Source organism: Cibotium barometz, chromosome 1, assembly GCF_041138505.1.
Source record: "Cibotium barometz isolate CiBa-2024 chromosome 1, ASM4113850v1, whole genome shotgun sequence".
In the NCBI taxonomy this organism is placed as follows: Eukaryota; Viridiplantae; Streptophyta; class Polypodiopsida; order Cyatheales; family Cibotiaceae; genus Cibotium; species Cibotium barometz.
The window spans coordinates 12,723,921-12,747,420 of NC_141046.1; the positions used below are offsets into that span (position 1 = coordinate 12,723,921).

Sequence of the window (23,500 nt, forward strand, 5' to 3'; positions counted from 1 at the left end):
GCATTGTAAGCAAATTTGACCAAATGCAGATGACTTAACCACTTCTTGGGTTCCCTGCTGCAGTATGACCAAAGGATATCTTCAATTACTTTTCACCCTTTCCATCTGGCCATCTGTTTCGGGGTGATAGGCTGTGCTGAGATCCAAGAAAGTTCCTACTGCTTCAAAGAACGTAGTCCAAAATTTTGATGTGAATTTGGGATCTCGGTCACTTACTATCCTCCTGGGTAAACCATGCAATCTAAAGATCTCCTTAAGAAAAACTCTGGCAACATCCACTGCAGAGTCTGTTTCTTTCACTGGAACTAGATGGGCAACTTTGGTCAGCCTGTCAACTACCACAAAAATGGAGTTGTAACCTGATTGCACTGAAGGTAATCGAGTGACAAAATCCATACTAATGCATTCCCGCTTAATCTGTGGAATGTCTAGAGGCTGCAGTTTCCGTGGCATCTTGACTCTCTCTGCCTTGACTCTTTGGCACATTAAGCATTTTTGCACATGATCAAGTACATCCTTTTTGAGTCCTGGCCAGAAGAAGCTTTTCTTCACAGACATATAGGTTTTTATAAACCCTGGATGTCCAGCTATCAAGATATCATGGGCTTCTCTCAGAATTCTTCCCTTTATTTCCTCATCATTGGGGATACATAGCCGATTATTATAATACATGCATCCTTCATCCAATTCGTACCCAAGAACTCGACTCATTTCCTGAGAAGTCTTGCTTTTCTGCATCAAACGGGTAGCAATAAGGGACAAAGAATTTGTCCTGCATGATTTTCTCCTTTGCTTCATTGATCAATGGATTTGACACCACTGTAATTGCAAGCAAGGAGGCTTTTCTATTGAGCACATCTGCAACCACATTTTCTTTCCCTGGTCGATACTTTATTTCAAAATCAAATTCCTACAGGGTCTGCATCCATCTCCTTTGATGCATGTTGAGATCCCTTTGGGTGAAGCTCCACTTCAGACTTTGGTGATCTGTCATCAAGGTGCACCTTTGTCCCAAAAGATAATGTCTCCACAACTTCAGAGCATACACTACTGAGAGTAACTCCAAGTCATGGACGGCATAATTCCTCTCATGTGTTCTGAGTTTTCTGGATTCATAGGCCACTGCATGACCTTCTTGCATTAGAGCACCTCCTAAGGCAAATCCACTGGCATCAGTAACTACCTCAAAGGGTTTGGTAAAATCCGGCAATTAAAGAACAGGGTTGGTTACTAAGGCTATCTTTAGCTTGTCAAAGGCACTCTGACACATTACAGTCCACTGAAAAAGTGTACTTTTCTTGATAATATTAGTCAAAGGGGACGCTATCTAAGCATACCTATATAATTCCACTTGCATAGGTTTCCCTGATTTTTGGCTGGTACTCTGCTGGAGTCTGGAGGACTGAGAATTGACAGTTATTCCCCTGATGCTCAATCGCTGCATAGATCTGTCCTTTCTCTTCCTCCACTTCCTCAGCTATGGTGACTGCTCTCTGGCTGCTGTAGTCTAGAGGTGGAACTCTCTCTCTTTGGTTATTCCAATTCTGAGAGGGAGTTCGGAGACTGCTTTGCATGGAGGCTGCAGGCTGCGCTGGCACTCTTTGTGGGTTACCCTGATTCTGGCACGGGCGGGACCCTGATTGTTGGACTGATATGAAGGAGTCTGTCTTTGAACTCTGGGACCCTGGCTTCCTTGGCCCACTGAAGGAGATGGGCAATCCTTGAGCTGGTTCCCAAATCCCTGACATCCGAAGCATTTGTTCTCGCTTCGAAGCTCTTCCCTTTGCATTCTGGAGAGAGCTGGAGTTCCTGAGAATGTACTTCGGGGGAAAGTCCTTCATTTTTGAAGCTTCCTGTCTCCACATTCTGGTTAAGACCTTGGTGTCTCTTTGGAGGCGGAAAGTTGGAAGAACTTACCGGAGTCTGAAATCTCTTGAAGGATGAGGGAGCTGGCTTTGGTGGGACTTTTACGACGATGAAGGCTTTGGCAAAGTCCTTCGCCATTCTGACAGCTTCAGCCATGGACACTGGCTTAGCATTTTTGACCAGTGTGTCCAGGGGTTCGTTCATTCCCCGAATGAATCTGGCCATGAGTTACTCTTCATCTAGAGGTGGTGAATATTTAAGTAGAAGAGCGAAGGCCTAGTGATATTCCTCGATGGTTTTTCTCCCCTGCTTCAGCTCTAAGAATTTGTTCATTTTGATTTCCAAAAATCCAGGGGGGAAAAAATCTCTTCCTTAAATAGGTTTTAAGGTCGTTCCTCAGGACTGAGTATTTTTGTCCAGACGGTTGGTGTCATAATGGTTCCTCCATGCCACCTTGGCTGTTTCCACTATCTTTAGCCTGGCAAGAGCCATTTTGCTTCGCTCATTATAGCCGGTGACGTCAAAATATTCTTCTGTGGCTTCCACCCATTTCTCCACAGCCTCGCCCAGGTTCTCCCCTTCTCCTTTGAGAAGGGTCCTGGTTGAGTTCTATGAAGAGCCTTGCGAACGTCAGGGTCAAGCTCATCATCTTCAGAGAAAGGGTCTGGTTGACGGCCACGGTTTCCTCGTCTCATGATTCTGCCAAAAATGATATATTATTAAATTTTATTTTTGATATCGTCCACGAGATCCTAAGACTTAAGAGGTTCGGAAAATAATTTCTTAAACAAGACAAATGATCTTATTGGAGATCTATGACATATGTTTGATAACAATTTTTTTTATTAGTTCGTCCATAAACAATCACTTATACAACAGGGAATTTTTCTCTAGAAAACATTTCTTTATTTATATAAAAGTTTCAATATGAACATAGAGCAGCTCGGCTCCAGAAATCAAAATCTCCTTGGGAGACGCATAAGACGGCGGTACTGGGCCATAGCCATGCCCTGATACAAACGTTCACTTACTTCCAAGGGTGCTATTATCTTCTCCTTAGGAATAAAGCAACTAAGGAGTCTATAGAATTGGCATGAGAGTCTGAAATTTCGAGGCATTGAATGATATAGAATGACACCATGTACCACTTTCAAATTTATCAGAATCATGGCCAATGAGAGGTTTTGCCTCAGCGTTACATGCCGGTCGCAAGAGGCGTGGACATACTACCCTGCAAACCACTTATGCTATCGTCTCTCCGTTGGGTCAGGAAAATATAAATCCTCGAAACGGCGTGCAAGTCTGACTCGGCTTGTTCGAGTTGGAGTGGAAGAGATGAGATGCTCAAAGGCGAACGCAGTCATGTCTTGTGACTGGGTGAGGTCGGGAATACCAGATAAGTACGAAACTTCCATCTATAAAAACAATTTCTTTGATTAAAAATTCTTCATTAAAGAAGCTTACGGAATGAAAATACATGATGAAAATGCTTTTTTCCTAAGTTTTTATTATCAATTTCTGATAAAAATTCATTTATCCTTATTAGCTTTCAACAAAGCTCTGATACCAGATGTGAGGTCCCCCGCCCACTCTGAGGCTCCTGTCGGTGTGGCGGAAGCGACGTCGGCCTCCTACGTGGGGCGGGGTCCACACACTCGGGGCCTCGCCCGTGGATGTTCGAGATGAGAGACTAGCCCGAGCGGCCCCTCCGAGACCAGGCCCGGAAGACTCCCCTCACCCGGAAGGCACGGGCAATTCTGCCAATTGGGAAAAATCTTCTAACGGGGACATTACTCTAACGAGTCAAGTCTTAACTAGATAAACTGATCTGACCAAACCTGAAGTCACATGGTCAGATCAAGAAGAGACTTGCACTTTGGAATCACCACTTTTTTCCTCATTTATGAGGCACAGCCGATGATCCCCTCCCACAGAACAAGGTCTTCTCAAGATGATTGAAAACTAAATAATGTAACTAATCGTATCTAGTTGTTTCTCAGGAATCCTCCGATCCAACGTAACCCCATCCGGCCCATGGGTTAGCCAACCACCCGACCATTGAATTGGTGGGATTCCTTTATAAAGATTTGGTTGGGTTTTTGCCCGAGTACCGACGAGGAAAAGAGTTCCCAGGTCCCCTAGCCGGCGATTCATGGTAGGCATACCACGTACACACCCAATATGAAATTTCCATTTATAACAAATTTGACTGGCTTTAAAAACAATCCTTCAATAGAAATCATAATATTTCTGATCATCATTCTCCAAAATTCCGAGTCCATTGTATTACAAAAATGTATCCTCTAAACTCTCCGTTGAAGACCAGCTGGCCAACCAACGAGATCCAGTATCAAAATTTGGTTCCCAAAAATCTTTCCTTTTTGTCCATTCGAAATCTTCCTTGACGTATGCATGGGTGTCCTAGCAACCGCGAGCCCGTGCATCGCCTAGTCAGAACCCTCTAGGATCCTCCTTAGGTGTCCTAGCACTTCACTCAGGGACCGCTTCATCGGTCCTCGTCCATCGTACCGGAAGCGCACCATTTTAACCATACCGACGCTGGTCAAGACCTCGGCAGGCTTTGCTGCGAGCAATGTCCCTTGATGACTCCCCGCCAGCTGTTCCAACGAACCTCCTCTTAGAAAAACATAAGCCAAATGCTTTCTCCAGCATTCTCGCGTAAAACAGTCCTTTGAATAAAAAAACAGAGGTTCCAATGCAAGTAAAATTCCAGTTTGAGATCAGTTCCAAAAACCCTTTTTCCATAATTCCCAGTTTCATAATGAGGATCCTTGATCTCTCATGAGGGTAATCTACCCATCATTTTGTCCATTTGTCCAACCAGATTCTTGGTGAGTTTGGTCAAGGAAAAACTAGATTAGTTTCGGTAGTCTATTCTTTAGATTCAGGAATTGGTCCACGAAGTTTTTGTCTGATTCAGATCGAGAGGACAATTAGGTTTACTGTCCGTCCCTCACGTAGTCTAACCAAATTTATTCGGTTTAGTTCTACAAGAATTCCCTTCAACTAAACATCTAGATTTTGGGTAAATATCAATTTAGTGACTATTGTGAAATGTACCAGCATGTAAACTGTCTCTTGATTCCTTGCTTTCTTAAGAATCACTAAACTAGAAATACTCTTTCCCAATATTCGATCTTAGGCATTTCATCTATATACTTTTTTACTTCTCAACTAGGATTAATGGTTGGTTCTAGGGTAGAATCAAGGCATGATCAAAGGTTCGTGCTGAACCACTTCCTCCGTGTTACAAGTTCTAACTCAGCATTACACCTTCCTCACAAGCTCTTAGGCTTGTTCATTCTCCCTTTCTCCAAGATGAGGTTAGGATAATTCTTGAGTTTCTTGGGAAGGTTTTTGTAATCTATGGGTTTCTTTCCTTGGGAAGAGTGGGTTTGTGTGGGAGATTGCGTGTTGTCTTTGCAAGGAAGGCAACTTCAAAGCTCTCATCCAAACCACTTTTGATAGTCACAATGTCATTGTCCTTGACAATTTATTATGTGTTACATTTCCATGTAATCTTCTTCTTTTGGACCTCTAGTTCTCATTCATTAGTCTTTTAGGGGCTATTGCAACCTTTGGAGCTTGTTTCCTCTACCTCTTTTGCTGCTTGTTTCAAAGTTGAAGATTGACTTTTCTACTTATTGACAGCCTTGGATGTTCCCTTGATTACTTCCCTTGTCTCAGTTTTGAGCCTTGTGATGACATTACGGGAGACTCTATGAATAAGTCATGCTTGCACGCTCAACAAGAAATCGAAGTGCTAACAAATGCTTCTACCATTGGGGTGATTTTCACTCTGTTTGTTGGGACAATCCTTATAAGGATGGTCGAATCATACTTGTAACATGTGCCTCTATAAGGAGTAATGTTGGGGTTTCACACGGAATATGGAATCCTTGGAGCACTTCAAGGATTTAATGCAGGGTCTTTGTGTGAGGACACACCGCAATATGGTGCAAGGTCTCTTTGTGTGAGGACAATATGGTGTGGGCCTTTGCATCAATGGCCTACGTACCATATCATTGTACCATGACGTCATACAAAGAGGCATAGTCTATTGGTGAAGTCTACTCAAGATACCCATAGTGATCATATTATTGTTACTTCGTGTGCGTCTTGTTGTTCATAAGATTTGTAGCTCTCTTATTCTTGGGTTTCTGTGTATATGGACAGTCACCAAGTACTTTGTACTAGTGTGCGGTTCTTGAAGGAACCGGTTATCATGGTAATATCGGGGGTGGATATGGCAGTTGTGTGGCAGTCTATACATGTCCCTTGTAAGGGGTTTCGATAAGTAAGCACTGGAGCTTGTGCATGTTGAGATGTGACTGGTGGAGTTGGTAAGGCCAATGGTTACCTTTGCGAGAGGGGAGCATTTGCCATGGTGCGGAAGCCCATCCTGCTGGGTTTCCTTAGTACCAACAATGAGCTATGATAGGGTTCTTGTGTGCCGCTGACAATGAGCACACAATTGTGTTATCTAGGCCTTAGTATGAGACATTTTTTACTTTATTTAGTGGCAAATTGCACATCAAACGGTATCCAAAGCTCCAAGATTGTATGTTTTTTGGAATGTGACCTCATAATCAACACCATGCAATATTAGGTAACCCCAATAGCTGAAAATGGATGGATGAACGAAGCTAAGTCCTAGGATAGTCCCCAGTACAATGGTGCCAAATATGTTCAAGTCAACAACTTACCTTATCATTTGCTGAATCATGTACCATTGGGCCTTGCCTTAGAGTTGTAATTGCAACTTCCTGATCTGGGTGTGCTATCCATCCCATCCTCACTCCTTGGAATGCTTCTTTTGCAAATGGTGAAGGAATAGCTCTCTTTGCCTAGGTGGAGGCAAACAGAGATTTATCTTCACAGCGGTGGTTCTCACTCACAAAAGGTGGAGAAAGAAGAAGCAGGTAATGCAGGAGGGAAACCCACAAACAAACATATCTAGCATGCATCCATCAAAAGCAAGATTCAATAATATTCAAGCAACCAAGATTCAATACCATTCATGCAAGAAAGAATAGAGAAGAAGAAGAGCTCACAAGTATGATTTTATATGGCTTAGTGTCAAAAATGACTTATATACAAGTGGCTAGTTTTCACATTAGGTCGACCAAACTTAAAAATGGTCCGACCTCAATTGCTAGTTTTAAACAAGTGACTAGTTCTCACACTAGGTTGACTAAACTTTAAAACGGTTTAACCTTAATTGCTAGTCTTAAGCAAGTATGTACACTCCAAGTCCTGAGACTTTTCTTATTTGACATTAAGCTCAAGGTTAGGCCGCTTTATATGTTTCAGCGCAACCTTAAAAAAGATAAGTACCCATTCGAGCGGGTAAGATGGCATAACACCTTAGCGTCGTAGGTCAGTAGTAAGGTGAAACCATGTTAACCTACAAAGTGGTAAATATCTTAAACCAGAATACTAGTGATCCCTTCTCTTCTCTTCTCTTCTCTTCTCTATTCTTGCTTACGTCATGTATGCTAGTGGACTCTTGCATACTACATAGTTTCTTACTCTTGAATAGGTCTGCTTGTAGGTTTTGCTCTCTCTTGTTAGGTTATTCTTCCCCTGCCTTTTGTGAGAGAGAACCACCACAAATGACATTCTCTTTTTGCCTCCATCTAAGCATAGAGAGCTCTATCTTTATCCCCTTAGCAAATGAGCATTCGAGTGTCACAATAGAGTGAGGACGCAATGGAGGATCTAGCGCACCTATGTTGGGGAGTTACATTGTGGCTCAAAGGCAAGACGCAATGACACATGTTTCGGCAAGGCTAAGGTAAGCTCTTGACTTGAACATGAGAAAACAAAAACTCAAGTATAGAAGCCTAGGTTCCTACTGGGTTGTAGAAATTCCTTCTCAAGGAGATGAGACAGAAGGATACTTTAATGGTAGCAAACTAAAATGCTACTTGGACCTCTGACCCATGGCATACACTAGTAGATCCATAAGAATTGCTTCTCAAGGAGTAGTGAAGATACAGACCCAATGACACATGATTCTGCAAGGTTAAGGTAATCCCTTGACTTGAATATGAGCAAACGGAAACTCAAGTATAGAGACGTAGGTTCGTACCAAGTTGTAAAAATTGCTTCTTAAGGAGAAGTTAAGATAGAGACCCTAGATAGAGTTAAGATGGAAGGAGCAAACTAAAATGCTAGTATGGACCTCTCACCCACAACATGCACTATAAGATCCATAAGAAATAGCTTCTCAAAGAGTAGTAAAGATAGAGACCCTCTATGGAGTTGATAGAGACCCTCTATGGAGTTGAGTGGAAAGATACCAATCTAAAATGCTACTTTGGACCTCTCACCCACTACATGCACTATTAGTTTCATAAGACAAAGGAGGAAAAACTAAGGAAAATTAATAAAATCGCAGGGCCGAACCACCTTAGATCTGAAAGTGTGTAAATCATTGTACACAGAGCCATTGGCTTTGCGTGGTGTGATGCCACTGAGAACTTTTCTGAAAGAGTGGCAATAGGGGTGGAGAGGCTATGAGGAAAGGGTTAAATGGTGAAAAGTGGTGTGCTTGCAGCTACAAAATAAGACGTGGCAATGGAATTCGAGCAGCCCTTGTAACTTGTTGTAAAGGATAGGCTTTATTTTAGATTGATGGGTGGCCAGTAAGAATGGGGTAAGAAGTGGGTGCCATTTGTTGTGGGTGTCACAACGCTTGCATAGGGAGTAGAGGGTGGTGGAAGAGTCTTGCAGAGTAGTGGGGGAATAAATGTAGCTGGCCAGGGGCATCAGAACGACCTTCTGCCGTCTTTGGTGTGTGGAGAAGGGGAATCTAGATGGTGCGGCATCAGAAGGGCCTTATGTTCTCTTTGGTGTGTGGAGTGCGGGAGTCTAGCTGTGTGGAGTCCACCTCTGGGTACATACTACAAGCTCTTCTGGGTCCAGCTCTTGGTACTCCACATGCCCATCTTTGAAGGAGAATGCGACTGTTGACCTGGGTAGTTATCTCAGTAGTGACCCTATAGTGTATCAATATACCTTCTGGGGTTGAGTGCTCATGTATGTGTCCAGGTGGTTGTGTGTGTCACATACGAGCCTTAATCCTTCTGTTGCCACCAGCCACTGTATTGACTCATGGAGTATGCTTTCTTTTCTCGGATAGTCTTTGAGACCTCTATGCTTCCTCAATGTGAGATAGTCCTCCTCTTATGTTGCCACCAGCCACTGTATTGACTCATGGAGTATGCTTTCCTTTCTTGGATAATCGATGAGACCGAGACCCCTCTCCTTCCTCAATGTGTGATAGTCCCCCTCTTCAAAAACTTTGAAAGCTGTGAGGACTTGGCACCATGACTCTAGGTTGAGAATGGTGGGATGGGCCGGTAGGTTTTTAAATATCTGAGTGTACAAGAAGGTCCATGAAAGTAAAGCGTGCGTACACGTCTGAGTCTCGCACCTCGTTGAAGATTGTGAAAACATTGATGTTTTGTAGAGACCTGTCTAGGAAGGTATTGAACTGAAGTTGTTTAAGGCTTTCTTCTTGAGAGATAATAAGGAAATAGGGCTATGGGGAGGGTGTGTGAGATCGGTGAGCCTGGCCGCAAAGACTATGAGGACATCTACCTTGCTTTGCAGATACTCATTTGGCTTCTTGCTGGTGCTGGTCTACTTGCTTTCTGTGCCTCTTGCTAGTGCTGGCCCCCTTTCTTTATGTGCTTCCTCCATAGCACCTCTGGAGCTACCAAAATATTTCCTCATCATTGTACTTGAGGGCTTGGCTTTCTTCCTGATGCTCTTCATTAGCTCCTTGTTCAGCTTCGCCACTTCTTCTTCCATCTTTGTGAGCTGCTGTCTTGAGGTGTGTAGATGGTCTTTACTTGATCTTCCTTCTACTTCAGCTATTCGTGCTTGTCTCTGAGCTAATCCTCTAAATAGAACAATTGACCTTTTGCCACATTGAGATCTTCTTGAAACTTTTGGGTAGTGCTCCTCCTATTTTCTTTCGAGGAAGGCAAGCTCTATGTCCTTGGCCTCAGACTCTTTTTGGTCCTTTATCAGCAACTTGAGTGTACCCGTGTACCCTTTGGTGGAAATCCACGTGGCACTACTGGCTAGCAACAATCACTTGCTTTTTGGGCCTCAACCCTACCCAAGAATCACATCTTGGGCATGTGTCACTTGGGTCATGAACAATCGTGCTACCTCCACCTTTAGGTTAGATGTGACACCACCTACCGCAGCTTGTGCCTGTAAGAAACTATTCTTGGTGGTTATTAAGCTGGTTAACAAGGCCACCACAAAACAAACAGGACTTTTGCGGGATCCCAAAAGTCAAAAGCGGGATTAGGAAGAGCTGTAAAACATGCGTGATCTTAAAATCAAAAGCAAGATTAGGAAGAGCTATAAAACAATGTATTTGGAGCCTCACATTAGTGAAATGATTTTGCAATGCAACAGAGACTTGTGGTTGAAATTAACATTGTCGTACATTAATATCAATTAATGAGTGCTCTTCTATTCAAGTGTTACAATTCAAACCTCCCTAGTAATAGGTTTCTCAAACTAGTACGAGATCCCGATTAGTGGCTAGAATAGGATTAGGCCTTCCATCCCTAGATTGAGAGAAAGAGGGAGAGAAAGGTTGTAAGCAAAGTACCAACAATGCAACAGGAATATTATCTAACAACGAGGATCTCTCTATATGGTTGCCATCAAGGGTCCATACCCCTTCGTAGGCAATTAGTGCATTGGCTGAAACATATCACAATGAGCTTTTGTAAATTCCCTACTTAGGAAAAAAAGAGTACTCACTTCACAAATTCCTCAATTTATATAAACATATCTAGAAAAAGTGCGAAGTAGAGAAAATAAAACACTATCGCTTTACTATGATGTGTCTTCCATGCCCTTTTCATATAAGAGCAATACAAAATGATGCACAACCACTTCCTCTCAACAAAGACACATTACACGGTTGGATCTATATGGTCAATAAAGCCCACTGTGATGTGATACGAAGTAAACAACTAGGACCAACATAGCCTCATTAAGGGAACAATTGAGCCACACTTCATATTACACGGTTGAGACCAATATTGCCACTCTCTAGTCCAGCACTTATTGGCATAACCTCCAAAACCAATCTGTTTCTTTACGAACGCGAGCTTCCATGGGTTGCTTTCTATTGTTTGTTGCCTTTCACGACTTTACCATTCATATAAATTACCTCCCAACTAGTTGTTCAGTATTCTGTTAATCTATTTTTTTTCTTGGATTTTAAACTCGTTTCTGCAGTCTTCTAGGAGATTTTAAAGTTGTGAATATCAACACCCATTCTTGCAAAGGAATTTAAAAAAAAAGCTAAGGAAAGTGTTCCTCTTTTTATCATGTATGCATCAGAATAGACATGACATAAAAAAGTTCTATGAAAAATAAGCTCAAAATTACAGTCTGCAAACTCATTCTAGCTCCAGTACACATTGAAAACACCCGTAGTGTTGGCACGCATTCTGCACATTAACTATCATCAATGCTCTTCTGCATGATGAAGATACAGCCCTAGCCCAAACCTTGCACATGCTCGAACAAAAGCCATTGCTTCTGCTTGCTGAGTGGGATCCTCGGTTTTCGCTTCGGCCGTATACACTGTACCCGAGGCCTCACGAAATGCCTGTGAAAAAAGTGTCAACAGCAGTTATGAACATGAGTGTATCGATTTTCATGTTGTTGCATTATAAATGTTTGAAACAAATCATCTTTATCAATCCCGTTAACTGTAGCTACTGCACAAGGCTTTGAAACTTACAAAGAATCCTACAAGACCTCCTAACACCTAAACGGCTTACCAATCTCATGTGTCTCATGTGAGCAAAACAAGGAAACTGTTGGTTACATGGTACGAGGGTGATGGCTAGACGGGCGAGAGAGAGAGAGAGAGAGAGAGAGAGAGAGATGACAAAGCTGTAAAGTGAGAGCTAGATTGCACGACTCAGTGATGATTTGATTGATGTGTTAAACCTTCACCAAGTACATGCTTTTGTAGGCTTGAAGCCGTATCTTTTGGCCCATAGAAATCACACACATTGAACTGAAGACACATAGCACACTTATCATATCCACACACATAGGGAGTGTTCACACCTACTGAGCCCCATATCCCAATAAACCACCATCACCTCCCCCCCCCGGATGAAGGAGGTGTTGTCTAAGAGACTTTCAATAGCCATGGACTCTAGACTGTATCATGTGCTCAAAAGAGACAACGACACCAACACCTAAACTCTCATGTCAGGCCTGATATAAGAGCTTGACCACTCGTGACAGCCTACACCAGTTTACCCAAAAAACAAGGATTATTTAATTCAGTTTTTGGGGGACATCCCGGGCACAGAGAACCCTTGACTCACACACAAGAAGACCCAACCATAATCTACCTCATTGTGAGAAATATTTTTCCCTCTTTAGGAAGTTTTTTTCCCACGTACATGTGAGCACCCTCTTAACACTTATCATTTGTGATGTACCCTTTGTACCTTGTACCACTCATTCTACTTGGTAATCATCATCGAGTTGTGTGCCTCTCACTCTCACTCTCAGTACTTTTTCATTTTGTTGGGATGACAGAGAATACCCCATTCAGGTACACCCATTTGTCTCATAGGCCGAGTTCGGTCTTTTGGAAGACGTTAATAAAATATTTCTTTCTTTCTCACTTTGTTTGAGCCCTACTGTGAGTGTCTTGCTGTTGCTAACCCTAACCTGCATGTTCCAATATTTGGTATCAGAGCTCCAAGTTGATTCTACCTTGAGCGTACATTTTTCCACCATCCATACACTCTATGCCGCCATAAATCCCGTACACGCATGACACCTGTACCTGTTCGTACACACACGACATCCATGCCTGCTTGTACATCCCAAGCGACGCACGTGCAGCTGCCGTACTTGTCGTTCGTACTATTTGTACTTGCAGTACCTGCATCCAAGTGTACCTGTTCATGCACATGTGTATCATCTGCCTTTACCTGCAATACCCGCTTGTACTTGCTGAAGCATTTCTGTAGCCCACACGGATTGGGGCTTTTTCGATTTCATGCAATTAAAGCTATTGTGCACGCAAGATTTGGGGTTTCGCAAAATTGACCTCAAACGCCTTCAAAATCAACAATTGACAAGTAAGCTCTATCCCTACACTTGCATTTTTATTATATTTGCAGGTTTCAGCCATCAGTGGGCCACCTAGCAGCCATCCAAGTTGTGAAGTGAACATTGGCTTTGCAATGTGTGGAACACAGAATTTTTTGTAGGTTATTATGGCAGGCAATGATGTTCTTGGCATGCTTACTGCAGAGGACAAAGTGGATGGGACAAATTACCCATGGTGGGCATACATGATGAGGCACGTGCTGGTTGCCAAAGGCCTATGGGTCATGATTTCTAGTGAAGAGGCCCGTCCTCTCTCGCCACTTCTGCTACAGGTAACAAAGCTACTTTTGGATCTGCGGCTAAGGCACCCAAACCTCCTACTGTGGATCAATGACAGTGGGATGCCAAAGGATGCATAGGCCCATGCACTCACTGCCCTCTCAGTGAAGAGGAGCAGCATTCCTCATATCCGCTCATGTGTCAGGTGCACAACGAGATACGTATTGCCTACTTGAACAAGCAGTTGGACATGTTAAATATGAATGAGAACTCTATGGATGAATACATAACGAAGGTGAAAGACCTTTGAGAGCAGCTTGCAAACATTGATGAAATCGTACCAAATCCTTCTCTCGTCTCTTCTATCCTCAATGCATTACTTGAATCATATCACTATTTTTCCAAGAGACTCAAGTTGCTTAAAAAATGAGTTGGTGTCCTTACTCCTGCAAGAGGAGCAATCTGGAGTGAACAGGCCTGGCATCAGGATTGGGGATCATGCCTTTCCTGCCTATGGCAAAGACAAAGGTAAAGCATCTGGTGCCAATGGCTATAAAGCCAAAAGGTGGATCTGCCACCTCTTCTGGCAAAGCTACAAACAAAGGGGACAGTGAGAAACCCAAGAAGAAGGGAAAATCTTTCTTGACGGCACAGGATACAGGTTTGCGGGGCCTCCAGCTCCCCATCCGCACCTCGGAGGAGCTCCTAGACTCGGAGTTTGCGGATGACACTGCTGTCTATCTTCACGGAGGGGAGGGGACAGGTTTTGCAGAGCTTCGGGCGCTTTGATCAACTGGCACAAGTCTTGTGGGTTGTGGGTCAGCTCTGTGCCCCCCCCGACTTGGAGGCCAGTTGAAGGGTTTCAGTGGCTGCCCCCCGGCACTACAGTGCGCTATTTGGGATGCTATGTGGGCATTGACATATCTCCGGAGCAGCAGATAGCCCCCCTTCTTCTGAGCATTCGGAAGAAGCTTCTGTATTGGAGTACCGCTCGTTTATCTCTGGCTGGCCGAGTGGTTGTGGCCAACCAGGTTCTGCTTGCTACCATGTGGTACATCACTTCTTGCTGGGCCTTCTCTCGGGCGTGCATTGGCCAGGTGCAGAGGCTCATCAGGAACTTTCTTTGGTCCGGTGGCGACGGGCGGCCCGCCAGGGCCAAGGTGGCATGGGCTGTGATCACTCAGTCGAGGGAGAGAGGTGGCCTGGGCATAGTTGATCCTATTTGTCAGAGCCGAGCTTTGCTTGGCAAGTTGGTGGTTCGTGGCCTCCTACCAGGCGTTGAGCCGTGGAAGGAGTTTCTTGTTTCCAGGATTCTCAGCCGCACTCCTTCTCTTAGCGGCCCCTGGACCCCCATTACAGAGCAGCGATCCAGAGGAGTGGGCCTTGGCTTCGAGGAGCGTTTTGCAGCTAGCCTTCTGAGGGCCTGGGAGCATCTGAGGCCGTCACTCTTCCAGACTCCCCCGGGCACCGATGAGGAGCGCCTGAGAGGCAGCCATTGATCTGGAACCCCTTGATCCAACTTCCCAGTGGTCATATGGTTGGATCACGATCTCACGTGTCGTGGGGCCCGTTGAGCTCCGGCCCATCCCAATCCCTAGACGACTGGATATGTTTTCAGCAGCTGCCTATAGAGGTTCAGGAGAGGAGACACAGCGGGATGAGGGGCAGAGAGTTGATGAGGCAGGACATTGAGGCGGCCATCCCCCGGGAGTGGCGGACTCCAGTACAGGACCCTCCACCTCCACAGTGGATGGGCGTCTTTACTCGGCATGAGATCCTTCTAGCGGTCTGCGGCTCAGCAGAGAGAGTCGCCCCACTCACCTTCGAGGTGGGAGAGGGAGGCCAGCTTCAGAGGACCCGACTAGATTTGGATGAGTTCCAGGGTTGTATCTTTCAGAGGGTGCGGGTGGTCGGCTTTCACCAGAGACAGTGGCATGTAGACCCCTCACCGGCCTCGATAGGGGAGGACTATTCTTGGAGATTATGGGCTTGGGACAGCAGGCCTCTTATTCGCCTTCAATGGGATCCAGGCGAGTGGCTTTGGCGAGATCCCTACTCGGCCCCTACCAGCCCAGGCACCCCCTTTTTTCAGTACACAGCGAGGCTGGGGCGGCGGATCCAGAGGCACAGGATAGCGGGCACCCCGGCGGCGGCCGAGCTTTGGCGACGACAGGGGCTTTCCCCTGCCTTCCTTAGGGACTTCTGGCAGCGCCTTTGGGCCAGCTTCTGGCCCCGGAACGTGACGCTTTTTCTCTGGCTTACAGCGCATAGAGGACTGGCTTGGCTGTGGGGGCTTGGCTAGCTTTTGGCAGACACCCAGCGTCCTGCCCTCGGTGCGGCCATGCACAGGAGTCGCAGCGGCACTGCTTATGGGATTGCCCACAGGCACAGCAGGTCTCGCAGCGCGCTCTCAGGATGGTTTTTGCAGGCTCGCCAGGTGAGATGATGGTGACGTGGGGTGCGGTGGCTTGGGCCACGGACAGTGGCCCGGCCCTTGGATACGAGGACGTCCCTGGTAGTGTGACCATCCAGGTCTCTGACAGGGCGATGGCGGTGGTTCCGACGCCAGACTTCTCTTCGGCAGTCTCCCAGGAGGGGGACGGGCACAGATGGGAGATGATCAGCAGCATGACGGCTTGGCACATATGGAGAGCCCGATGCAGGGAGGCCATAGACCGCCAGGCGACTCCACCGGCGGAGGTCATACAGGCCCTCTGGGTGGACATCATTCACACCTTGAGAGGACACTGGGGGAAACTTCAGGGCGACTCGGATCGCATGAGAGGTCGCCGCAAGGCGTTCCTCCGCACTTGGTAGCCTGGCCCTTTTCTCATCGCGAGGGGCGAGGATGTCACTTGGCACTACAGGCCTCCAGTTTGGCTCTTCTCACCTCCCGCATGTACTACTAGGTAGCCCCCCCCCCAGAGAGCGGCCAGCCACGGGGGTGGAGCTCCGGTGTTCACTGTGTTTACTATCCCTCCTTGTGAGATGAGCTTTGTAGCCTTATGGCGTTTTCTCATTAACTAATAGAAGGATCGTTTTTCCCCCAAAAAAAAATGTAATTACTATTGCAAGCCAATTCATTACATCAATGAATGCCAGGAAGAGTGTCAAATCACCAAGGGTCTCCTCGTAGAGCAATCCTGAAACAAGACCCGAAACCTGCAAAACAAAGCCATAAAACGTGAAGGGGGTGTAGGCCTGACTCACCACCCAATCATGACAGCTGTGGGCAAAACCCACTAGTCTTGGATGTCCCCACCAAGCCACAAGCTGAGCTAACTAGCAAGACGCACCGACCAATCTCTACTCCATGACGTCCCATACTGCCATGAAGCTACCCTCGCAAGCCTCAAGACTATTGCCGGCCTCGGCTACATGAAGCAGGTCACGTCTGCACTAGATCCAGGCTCCTGACCGCAGAGCTTTCGCAAAGACTCACGAGACTCTAACCAACTGACTGACCTTGGCCACCCTTTTATAGGCTCTTGGCCGATCACCGGGCGTCACACACTTGGGCGCCCGCTCGTCAATCCATCCCTAGCTCCAAGCTACCCCAAGTCTCAAAGCTAGTCTTGTGTGCGTGCTGCACACGGTAGATACACTCTGTGCACATGACATACTCCCCTTCCTCTAAGAGCTCACTCCTAAGCTCAGTAAAAACTCAGGGTAATCCTTTGAAGGGTAGTCAATGTCTCCCATGTAGTGTCCTCCTCAACACGATTCTTCCACTTTATCTTGTATTCCATGAGTAGCAAACAGATGCAAATGAACCAATCCGGCATGTAACCCGAAATGGTCCAGAGTATCTAGGGGATAATTTCGAAGATCGGCCTGTCCGTAAAGTCTCAAAATCTTTCAGAACTCACAAATACACCATCGTTCTTTCAGAGAACTCTCACGGTAAACGATGTCTATTAGAATAAAATATGTCTCTGTCTTAAGCGCTTCTAATAGATCCCACGGTAGCAAGTGATCTAGGTTGAAATCCATACATAAGCATAAAAGAACTAAAACAGGTACTCATATGCTTCGTACTATTGTATGCAAATTCTAACATAGAAAGATAATCTTCCCATGAACCCTGTCTTTTGGAGACATATGCACATAGCATGTCCTCCAAAGTCTGATTCACCCTTTCAGTCTGGCCATCAGATTGAGGATGATATGAGAAACTCAGATTCAAAGTTATTTCCAACTTTTCAAAAACAAGCCTCCAGAAGTCACTTGTAAACTCCCTATCACTGACTATGTCTTGCGGTAAACCATACAGTCTAAACAATTGCTCGATAAACTGCCTTGCTAATTGCGTAGCTGTAACAGTCTTCCGTGTAGGTAGAAATCTAGCCATCTTTGTCAAGCGGTCTACCACAACCCAACACAACCCAAATAGAATCGTGGCCTTGACGTGTTCTTGGTAATCCGGTAATAAAATCCATGGAAATACCTGGGATTTGCAAAGGATGCAACATTCTAGCGTGTCGAAAGCGTTCAGCTTTATTTGCTTGACAAATCTAACACTTGAGGACATAATCTTCTATATACCCTTTCATCTTTGGCCAATAGAAAGTGTGTCTAACTAAAGCTAATGTCTTGTGTACCCGGGGTGTCCAGTAGAAGGAGTGTCGTGACACTCCTTAAGAATCTTGGACCTAATGTACGGGGCCTGTGATACACAAATTTTGTCATTACAGAACAGTAAACTATTCCGAATCATCCGCTGGCCTCCCGCAGCCTAAATGGTAGGCTGCTCAGTCACTGAGTCTTGGTCAATCAATGAGCTCGCGTCTTGGATCCTCTGCCAATATAGACTAAAATAACTATCAGTCCTGCAAAGCCCTCTCAATGACTTAAATAAGTCAGTGAAAATCTCGGTGAACGACAAAGTATTCACCTCTCTGATCCAATTAAGCGCATCTGCTACACTATTCATGGACCCCTTTCGATAGCGTATCTCAAAATCAAAATCTTGCATTAACTCTGCCCATCTAACTTTTTGTCCTCTCAAATCATCCTCATCACACACATACTTGATTGACTGATGATCAATCAATACCACAAACTTGGAGCAATATAAATAATGCCTCCAAACCTTGAGAGCGTAAATGACAGCATAAAGTACCTTCTCAAGGGTTGGCCAATGAGATTGAGTGTCGTCCAGCTTTCGACTCTCAAAAGCAACAGGTCTACCATCTTGGAATAGAGCAACACCGATCGCATATTGACTCGCGTCAGTCTCAAGAATATAAGGCTGACTAGGATCGGGTAGTGCTAAGATAGGAGCTTCCTTGACTTTATCTTTCAAAAGTCTGAAGGCCATATCCAAATTGTTATTCCAAGAGATAGGCTGATTCGGCTTACATCCACGACCTTTCAACAAGTCGGTCATCGGTAGTGTGAGCTGAGAGTACTCCCACACAGATTTCCGAAGAAAAACAACAAAACCTAGAAAAGAACGAAGTTGTCTCACCATCTTCAGTATCGGCCAAGCCAAAACCTTTTGGACTCGATCATAGTCAATGCTCAACCCATCTCATGTGATCTTGTGTCCCAAGTAATGATTTCTGTCATAAAAAACTCACATTTACTAAATTTAGCATACAATTGATTCTGTCTTAAAATAGTCAAGACAATCGTGAGGTGGCTAACATGATCCTCAAGAGTACGACTGTATACTAAAGTATCGTCCAAGAACACCACCACGAACTTCTCTAAATGTTCACGAAAAAGATCGTTCATCATTTGCTCGAAAGTGGCTGGAGCATTGGTCAACCCAAAAGATAATACGAGAAACTCGTAATGGCCATGCCTAGTCCAAAAGATGGTTCGTTCGACGTGCCTTTCATGAATACGTATCTGGTGATAGCCAGTACGTAAATCTATCTTTGTGAAATACTTCGCTCCTACTAAATGGTCAATCAAGTCATCTGATCTAGAGAGAGGATAGCGGTTCTTGACTGTCACTTTGTTCAATCTCTTGTAATCTACACACAATCCCCCGGTGTTGTCCTTCTTTCTCCTAAGTAACACAGGCGCACCCCAAAGGTGATTTACTTGGACGAATCTGGCCATTCTCAAATAATCTACGAGTTGTTAAGCCAACTCATCTTCCTCAACCTGGCTCATCCTGTAAGGCAGAATGCTAACAAGTTGAGCACCAAGAACTAGATCAATACGATGATCCACTGCCCTTTCGGGTGGTAAGCTCGATGGCAGCTCCTTAGGAAATACATCTTAAAACGAGTCAAGTAACTTCTTTAATTCTTTGCTTTCAAACACACTGAATTCATTAACATTCATAGTAGGTATGAGAAATGAAGAAAGTGGAATCAAGACACACTGGAAAGCAATATACAAAGAAGAGTCCATTATATTTCCAAAATCAAACGTATTTACAAGAGGTCCATGAGAGGGATGTATACAATCACCTTGGATACAAAACTAGGTGTTCCTATGTTCAAAAGAAAAAGAATGACTAAACCAATCTATCTGGACCTTAAGGATCTTAAAACACTCAATCCCTAATAGCAAGTCTATATGCTCTAGGTGCATAACATAGTACTCCAAAATATCTCTCTAGTCCTGAATCCGGATCAGTAGCTTCTCCACCTTTCGATCCCACACTTGCCGACCCGCAAGTAGGTGTATCTCATAGGTATGATCGCTAGGCGTCGTGTCTAGACCCAATTTCTGCACAAGTTTGTAATTAACAAAGTTGTCTGAGCTTTCGGGATCCAAAAGAATGTGGATTCTATAGCCATTCACTTCTCCATAAACTCGGAGAAGATCGTGCAAGCTGAAAACCTTATTGAACAAACAATCAAAACATGAACAAGGCGAGAAAGGACATTAACTGAAGTACCTGTTAAAGACAACTGCCTTTGTCTTGGGTCCTGCGTTGGTCTTAGCATCCATCTTCTTCGGGCACTCGTTACGCATGTGTCTAAATAAAGCAACATCTCTCCTTGAGCTTCAAAGCCTTGAGGAGAAGGTTTTTCTTCGTTGGAGTCGAAGTAGAATTCTTCGAAGGTTGGTCCGAAGAATTTCCTTCTATCGTGCTAGTCATCGGCGCACAGAACTTTCTTTTGTGCTTGTTCCCCTGCTCGGTTATGGGCTTGGTTTTAAAAGAGACCATCGTACCATCATAAATACGCGCAAAGTGAATGGCCTCGTCCAAAGTTTTGCATTTGTTATTCTTGACCTGTAAACGGTACGAGTTGGGTAATCCTGCTACGAAGAAACCCAAATGAGTAGTAGAATCCATCTTCATAGCTTTCATCTGCAAGTCTCTAAATTTCTAGAGATAGACCTCATAAGTGAGGTACTGTGAGATCATGGTCGAACTGGCAAATTGAGCAACTATGTCGTAGTCATCCTCCTTCTTGAGGAACTACTTCTTAAAGACTTCTTCAAACTGTGTCCAGGTTGTTGGTTTAGGTTTGAGTTCTTTCCACCAGAGCAAGGTCTTGCCCGAGAGGAAACCTGCTCTCTCCCCCCCCCCCCCCCCCCCAAATCGAATCTTTTTGTCATCGCCATATGGATGAAACTAGAAGTGGACCTGCCACTTATGTAGCCACGTGTCCACAATCTTTTGCTCGCCCTCAAACTGCTCCAGAGTGATATTGGAGCCTAAAGCAGACGCCAAGGTATCCATGCCAGAGAGAGTAGACAGGATAGTGGTCAATAAAGAAATGAAATTTTGCAAAGTCTTCATCTGTGCAACAACCTGTGCTTGATGCTCCATAAAAGAAGCCTCGAAAGTAACTTCAAACTCCCGAAAATCAGATTTAGTCACGAAATCTTTGAAAAGATCGCCATCGGTGGCCTCGGCAGCCAGCAAGTCTTCGTGTTCGGAAGCAGGTTCCAACTCTGAAGCTTGGGTCGATATCGCGAAGTGGAAAAGTTGGAAAGTGAGAGAGAATCCTGGCAGATGATGCAAGAGAACTCCAGGAGATGTGCTGCTAGAAGCCCACACTAGGCGTTTTTTATAAAACCCCAAAAGCTCCTTGTTTTTTTTTTAATTAAAAAAAACCATGCAAGATGGCTTTTGTAAAAGCCATGCATAAGGCGTTTAAAAGCCACGCTAAAAAAACACGTTAGTCGTGTTTGAAAACACGCTACCTTTGTTTTTTTTTTACATGCGTTTTCTTTTCGGTTGCTATGTTTTTTGAAAAAAGCATAAGATTCCAAAAAAAAAACAAGAAAGCAACGTGTCGCTAAAAAACATGGGCTGAAAAAAGTGCCGTGTTCTGACTGCCCGTCGACTGCAGTGAACGTCTTCGCTGTCACCTACAAACAGCAGCGGAGTAAAAAAAAAACCACCACCCGTCGATTGCAGTTAACGTCTTCGCTGTCACCTACGAACAACAGCGGAGTAAGAAAAACACTGCCACCCGTCGACTGCAGTGAACGTCTTCGTTGTCACCTGCGAACAGCATTGGAGTTAAAAAAAACACCGCCCAACTGCACGCCACTCACCGACAAGCTTGGCTGCGCCAGCCTTTTCCCAACGCACAATCGATAAGCATTCTCTCCCTCTCTTTTGCTTGCTGATTCACAGCCGACTATCTCTACTTGCTTCTCTCCTTGCCAAAAAACAACACTTCACATGCAATCCAAACCGACCCATAACCCAACTCAGGTTCCAACGATGCAAACAAGAAACCATACGCTGATTTGTGAAAAAAACAGTAGTATAAATGAAAAAACAGCAATCATCTCGAACTCATACCTCTTTCTTTGACCTCTTCCTTCTCTACCTACCAACTTGCATGCTCTTCGAGGCATGCTCTGATACCATTGTCAAATCCCCAAGGGTCTCCTCGTAGAGCAATCCTGAAACAAGACCCGAAACCTGCAAAACAAAGCCATAAAACTTGAAGGGGGTGCAAGCCTAACTCACCACCCAGCCATGACAGCTATGGGCAAAACCCACAAGTCTCCCCACCGAGCCACGAGCTGAGCTAACTAGCAAGACCCACCAACCAATCTCTACTCCATGACGTCCCATACCGCCACGGAGCTACCCTCACGGGCCTCGAGACTGTTGCCGGCCTCCGCTGCATGAAGCCGGTGCACGTATGCACTAGATCCAGGCTCCTGACCGTAGAGCTCTAGCAAAGACTCGCGAGACTCTGACCAACTAACTGACCTTGGCCACCCTTTTATAGGCTCTTGGCAGGTCACCGGGCGTTCACACTTGGGCATCCATCCCTAGCCCAACTCGCCAATCAGCCTGCCTAGCTCCAAGCTACCCCAAGCCTCGAAGCTACTCTTGTGTGCGTGTTGCACACAGTAGATACACTTTGTGCACATGACAAAGAGGCTTGCTAAGGAAAAGGAGAAGAAAGACTTCAAATTGTCTATGGTGGCTGATTCATCAACACGTAGTGATAAAAAGAAGGAAACAGCTAGCTATGCTCAAGACGATTGGGCATTCTAGGTTCAGTGTAGCTATGACCCTTCTTTACATGATGCATGTCTATCAAAGACATATTCTCATGTATGATATTTTGACCAAGCACATTACGTGACAACACCATTTATTTACCTCATTGGGAGATGTACCCAAGGGACGTAGTGTTACACTCTTCTTATGCTGTAGAAGTTGGAAACAATTGTGCTCACTACCGCCAATGGTGGGACAATCACGCTCTCAAATGCATTGCATGTGCTAGGGATCAAGAAGAATCTCCTATCAATTTCGGCCATTGCTGGATCTGTACTAGTTGTCCGTTTTGATGACAAATTCATTGTACATGATTGCAATGATGGAGATGTCTTAGTTGCATCCGGCACTCTATGTCATTGTCTCTACAAGCTTGATGTATATGAAAGAGCTTCACATGATGCACTTGGAGTTGCCAGGATGATAGATGTTGAGCTATGGCATGCTCGGTTTGGTCACTTAAACTTTGGAAATCGGAAGTCTACAGGCATGACATGGTTTCAGCTTTGCCACCACTTGATGCACCCGTCAAGCATGTCTATGAGGGTTGCATATTCGGTAAATGCATCGCACATCATTCCCCAAAGATGGTTCAGTGAGGGCTGCCGAGAAATTGTAGCTTATATATAGTGATGTATGTGGTCCGATGCAGACACCATCTATTGGAGGATGCTTCTACTTTGTCACGATCATTGATGATCTTTCTAAATTCAGCTAGGTCTATGCAAAAAAGACAAAATCAAAGGTGCTTATGTG

The 23,500-nt window shown here is 44.9% G+C and overlaps 1 protein-coding gene across 1 annotated transcript in view; it reads right to left on the reverse strand.

Annotated features, from left to right (window-relative positions):
* Window positions 1–11,219: 11,219 nt before the first annotated feature.
* Window positions 11,220–23,500, reverse strand: part of LOC147641612 (DNA repair RAD52-like protein 2, chloroplastic) — an 81,180-nt gene continuing 68,899 nt past the window's right edge. The window contains exon 4 of the mRNA XM_086794209.1: window positions 11,220–11,542. Within this exon, the coding sequence (XP_086650335.1) occupies window positions 11,399–11,542 (144 nt within the window). The 3' untranslated portion in view covers window positions 11,220–11,398. The remainder of the gene's footprint in view (window positions 11,543–23,500) is intronic.